This window comes from Artemia franciscana, chromosome 2 (assembly GCF_032884065.1).
Source record: "Artemia franciscana chromosome 2, ASM3288406v1, whole genome shotgun sequence".
Taxonomy (NCBI): Eukaryota; Metazoa; Arthropoda; class Branchiopoda; order Anostraca; family Artemiidae; genus Artemia; species Artemia franciscana.
In genome coordinates this window covers 36,969,401-36,975,400 of record NC_088864.1, presented here as the reverse complement: position 1 = coordinate 36,975,400, position 6,000 = coordinate 36,969,401, and the positions used below count along the sequence as shown (strand labels likewise).

General features: G+C 38.3%; 1 protein-coding gene across 3 annotated transcripts in view; it reads right to left on the bottom strand.

The window, feature by feature from the left end:
• Nucleotides 1-250: 250 nt before the first annotated feature.
• Nucleotides 251-6,000, bottom strand: part of LOC136041048 (tubby-related protein 4-like) — a 149,400-nt gene continuing 143,650 nt past the window's right edge. For all 3 annotated transcript variants that reach the window (XM_065725597.1, XM_065725589.1, XM_065725604.1), the window contains 2 exons: nt 1,815-1,991; nt 251-763 (listed from right to left, as the gene is read on the bottom strand). In XM_065725597.1, the coding sequence (XP_065581669.1) occupies nt 647-763; nt 1,815-1,991 (294 nt within the window). In that variant the 3' untranslated portion in view covers nt 251-646. The remainder of the gene's footprint in view (nt 764-1,814; nt 1,992-6,000) is intronic.

Here is a 6,000-nt window from a genome sequence, read left to right as displayed (position 1 = left end):
GATCACCCTATCCTTTTTTTAATATTGACAGGGTATAGAAGAGGGCTAGCTTATCATCAGTAAAATCTGAGTTGTATGTCATACAGTCCAGTGCAAGAGATTTTTCCAACAGATTTGATTATGGAGCTTAAAAGGATTTATGAACTGAGGCTTTAACATACTTATTTAAAGAGTAAATAGGAAAGCTAAAGAGTTATTACAAAAAAATCATCAATTAAAACCGTCAATAAAAAATCATCATTACAAACAGTTAATTGAACATTAAATTTAATATTCGCAAGGGTACTCCCTAAATAAAAATATCAACACGAAAAACAACAAGCAAAACATTTTGGCCGTGTTATACTCCCCATTTTCTATAGAAGATACATTGACCAAGTTCATGTCCGAACTGCATGTGTGTATAGTCTTTGTTCTCAACCAGAAGTGCAAACTCGAAAAATCCAAGACACTTTCCACCTGGTGATAAAATAAAAACTACCAGTTTATTTTGTTTTGAATTTTCTCCGTTAGTTCTCTAACATATAGATTCGGCCTTGAAATAACACAATGGTCAGCTCACTTCGGTTGCTAGAGCTTCAACCTTAGTCTCATCCAATTGGTGTTTTGTGAAGTCTTGAAGAATTTACCGACAGACTTTGATAAGTTATTTCAGCCTTTGAGTTACATTAGCGAGGGCCACGCCAAAAGCTTGTATTGGAGAGAAGGGGTACTGAAAGTCAAGAGTATAGGCTCGAGTATCAATGCGTCCAAACTGCATGACCTAAAAAAAAGAGAAAGAAACACTTTAAGGAGGATAAAATACCCAGTGGTCAGACAAGTTAATCATCACTTAATGGTTAAATCATCGTTATTTAGCTTTTATATTGCTTAAAAAATCCATTGTTTCACCATTGTATTTGTCTAAGTTTCCTTAATAAGTCTGTGATTAGATAGTAAGGCGGGATACTTCAGCCTCCCCCTCTCAAACCCTTGAGAAGATTAAAAATACAAACAAAGTTTAAATTTTGCAGCATTTGGTAACTTCTAAGAGTATTTTTTTTGCAGACTTCCCTCCTCCCCTTAAAAATGTGTGGCACCCTCTTTGTTTTTGCGTGTTCAGGTGCTTATATTCTTTTATCGATTCTATTTTAGATATCAGTGGTTTCGCATCCATCATTCTCTTTAGCCGATTGGTTTGCACGCTATACTTGATATTCTTTGTCCTTTCAGACAGGCGCTCGAGTCCTGGTGTCACTTGTATTTCGGTTTGGAATGGCAGTCAACGGTGTGACTCTGTAAGCCCAGCCAGAGTCGATCCAGCTCTAAATGGGTATTTGCAAAAATTCAGGGAAAGTGAAAAGGAAGGCCCCCAACCTTTCCTCGCCGAAGGACCTTGAAACGGAGATCAGCACCGCTGGTAGGGACTGTAAATTCCATCTTTCTTTCGTCTTTTCTTATTATTATTCTCTTCAACTAAAAATAAGCAATTTCCAACCAGCGTGCTAAAAGCCTACAAAGTGCTCATCTTTAGGAAATGGACGATCAAATTCTTTTGCTCTTAACTTTTATTTAGTAATTTTTCACTAAAATCAATCTTATTATTGTTGTTTTTTATGGTCAGGCTTGTCAGGTAAAAATATTGTCATTCTTCTAGGCAATATGGTTGAATCTCTTACTTTTATCCCCTTTTTTAAGAGAGATTCTGTTTTTCTGGTCGGTGAAATCTTTGATATCATCCCGTTCTACTTGAGCTGGATGATATGGGGTAAGTTTAATTGTGGCTTATTTTTTATTGAAATGCATACTATGCTTTGACTCGGTCTAGTTCCTACCTGTTTTCCTTGGTACTCGATCTGAAAGTTCTTTGCAGATTCTTGAGTGACTCTTCCCCCGAAGTCAAGTTGATAGACTTGACTATGTTCGTTCCAGAAAGGAGCTTTATTTTGCAGGACCACTTGCCTTGGACGGTTTTTGTGACGACGTGCTTCCAGCCCACCTTGGCGTTTAATCTGTAAAAGCAAGTTTGCTTATATTGTATGTAAAATCTTAGAAAACACCTTAACATTGTATTATATTAAAAAAAAAATATGACTGAAGCTGTCTACGGTGGGTTAGTTCTAGTAAACTGCAAGACCATTATCTTAAAAAGGATGTTTAGTAATTGTTTATCATGTTTCGTAAATAATATGACAATTCAATAAAATTGAATAAAAAGAAATGGTCATAAAAATGTGTCATTGGTCAACATGATTAAAAAAAACAGTTTCAAAGAAAAATTGAAGGGGGTACTTGAAACTTTAGGTAAGTATAAACTAATGAATACCACAGACAGCGCGATCATTGTATTATTAGTTTTTCACCAGACCACTTTATATAGAGGGAGATGTCGTAGAAACTCCGGAGGGGCTCATTTGATTGAAAATTGCAAGTTTTAGCACCTTTTTGAGACTAAATAGTTGGAGGGTATCTAGCACCTCTCCCACGTCCACTTTCTGCCATGGGAATTAAAATTGAAATTACTGTTTCGTTCACAATTAGTCGTAAAATCCAAAAACTATTCCTCCGGGGATAACATGACCAACTGCAGTCCCTGAGGCAAGGACAGTTGAATATGCAAGTTGCCAATTTTTTGCATGTAGGTTTTGTTGTTTGCAAAGGGGAGTGTTTGATTCTGGGTTTTCAAAAAGGCTAAGGGTGTACATTTTAAGTAAGTTCTAATACATTCTAAGTAAGGGTATACATATCATACTAAGGCTGAGGTAGACATTCAGGGATTGTTGAGGGGGTGCTGAACTAAATCAGAACACACTACGAGCATGCAGATTATAAAAAGGGCACATCTACAGTATATCAGGAACGGATAAGGGTATTAAGTTCAAACTTAGGGAATATTGAGGTAGATGTGAAACTATATAAAAAGAGACCATGTTTATCCAGGTTGTCAAAAAGGCGTATGCACAATATCTCAGGAACAGCTAAGAGTATTGAATTGAAACTTTCAAGGTATGTTAAAGAAGGTGTTGAACTAAATTAAAAGATACTATGCTAATCAAGCTTCAAACTAACATAAATCACTCTTAATAAATAAATGAAATCCTAAACGAACAGAAATAACAATGAATATGCAAGTCAAACTTCATACGAACAAAATTACCACAAACAGCAGTAGGGGTTACGCGCCCTAAGCCCTCTAAAGACTAGTGTCATTTGCGCTGTATAGAAAACAGAATATATTTTAAACGTTTTCTCCTTTATAACGTTTGTAAATGAAAAATTGCTCCTAATTTCAGGATTGAATGTCTTTTTATATTAACTATCTGAACTAAACTAACTAGTGTAGAAAAAGTTCATTTCTATTAAATTTTAGTTTAAGCTACTCATTTCTGAACCAATTTGACAAGAGAAAAAACATTAAACTTTCCGGCATAGATAAAGTCTTCACATTCTCTATGATACTGGGCTACTGGCTATTCATATTGCTCTTTTGATGTAGATAATTATAGTCTAAGGAGATGCGCTTTCTCCGTTCTCGACTGGAGATCTCACTTTATTTCCAAAGAAAGACAAACTCGCCATTCAGTGCTCGTCGTAACTATTCCTTTCTGCAAGCTTTTTTGAACTGCTGAGCAAGAAGGCTTATGTCCCACCATATCTGTTTGGTTTCCAGCCGCGTCTCAGTTGTACCCATACTTTTTCGATGCTGCAAATGCATTGGTTGATGATGATATATCAGGAGAAAATATAGTACGTGCAGGTTACAATTAGCGCAAAGTGTTTTGATTCTCTCATTCACGTCGCTATGTTTATCCATGTAGCAAAACGTGGAGTGAGCCCTTCCTGCATCATAGACCCTCCGAGATATGTATTACCATCTTATAGTTCACCTAGTGCTCCATTCATCATCTGAAGCAGATGACCCTCCAACGTACCATTCTGATTTTAACCACGCACCCAATCCTATATTTTTGTGGACTTCGAGAAAGGTACTCGTCAAGTTGCAGTTTCGTCCCCTTCAAACTTCAACAATGGAGTTCTGGATGCGCAGTCCACTGCTCCCTTGTCTTGCATTCTCACCAGTCTCAATTTATCTCTCGTCTGTTATGCAGACGAAATTTTGAGATTAAGCACCACTACCCAGTGCATTAGTGATGATTTCATATCGCTACAATCTTAGTGTGCAAAACTCAGTCGTGAATTCAATGCTGAAAACTCAAAAAAGTTTTACTTTTCAACTCAAAGCACTCAACAGCCAGCAGATATTCCTCTCTGGAACAGCAGGATCAATCCAGTTGGTCATATTACTTACTTCGATCTCCCCCTTGGATCCTCGATAAAGCATACAAGACAGCTCTTTACAGTTCACATTGAACGCCAAGTAGGGCTATCGTATGCTTCTTTTGTGAGAAAAAAGCTAAGGTTCAACTACTGTCTTCTTTCAAAATTTTTTGAATGTGTGTCTCTACCACATTATTTATATATAGCACCGTTTCGGAAAATGTTAATAGTCCGACCACCAGGTTATAGAAATGTGACGCCCCCCTAACCCAGAAGGTACCGTAGGTTTAAAAGTGGATTCCGACCAAATCGAACACGGTGATTCTGAATATGCCAGGAACTAGGTTCGGAAATGATCGCTGACAGTAGAGATGAAGCCCTATGCTATTCCAGTTTTTCTTCTCAATAATAAGTTTGCTCTCAAGCACAGTAGGTTGAAAAGTAGATTCCGCCAAATTGAACACGCTGATTCCGAATATACCGGAAGTAAGTTCTGAGAAAAAATGGCTTAAAGTAGAAATGAAGCCTGATACTATTCCACTTTTCAAAAGCAGTAAGATGAAAAGTGAATTCCAATCAAAACGAATGCAATGATGACGAATGTACCGTTAATAAATACTTCCCGAGAGAGTGGTTTAACTGGAACTGAAACCTTATAAGTTGTTCTCCTAATCAGCAACAAATTCCATAGTCAGACACATGTATAGTGGGCTACCGCTGGCAGAAAAGTTCATTCCAACCAAATCGAATACGCTGATTGTGCATGACATGGATAGCAATTGGTTGCTCAAGAATACGACGCGAGTCTACAACAGGGAATATAACAACAATCTCATGTATTGAAATGCGATAAAAACAACTAAAATACAAAAAGACGAGTTGAATGGGACACATCAGTCTCAACAGTGCTTCACAAAAAAAGGTCTTTAGTCTTTATCCGAGTCGACTGAGCACCTGCTTCTACACGAACAAAGTGAGTCACACTGGTTTCCTAAAGCACACGGACAACGTGCTGAGCACCCAATCTTGCAAGAACAAAATTTTGGAGCACCTTTGACAGTCGAAGGCCGCTGAAGAAGCGTGGATGTCACAGGAACAACGCCATCTGAATGGCTGAATGCCCATAGTCATAAGGGTTGTGAATGACTGGCTGTGCCTCGGCTGCTTGCAGCATCAAAAACCGCTGGAAAACAGCACATTTCACGTGATACTTGAACGAGTTCTCCGTTGGTGGCAGGCAATTTAGACTGTTTTTCTTATGGAACAAGTGCACCCGTACATCATTGAGGCTAGAAAAATCGTCTGATCGCTTGCCATAAGCAGTAAAAACTATTTTCCGATAAACATTTGTTATGTCAACCAGGTATTCCATCAAACGCTTGGGCACACTTTTCATTTTTAAATCAAGCTCTTCGAGCTTGTCCAGGACACTAGCCTTGAAAGCCTCAGCTATGCAAGTCTTTTTTCCATTTGAGTGAAAAAAAAGCTAACCGTGTCACAAGCACTGAAGCAGTGAAGTAGGGTAATGGAGTTCGCAGCAGTGGCTGGTATTCTCTTGACTATTTGGTGAATTGGGAGGTTTTTGTCTCTGAACTTGAGGCACAGCTCAGGATTGGATGCACTGCATTGAGAAATTATCACTCTGAAATGCTGGATGAGTATAGCAAAAATGTGTTTGTCATTGGCTTTCACTGATGTGTGGAAAGCCCCTGCGGTAACCCTCGGCCACATGGAGTACCACCC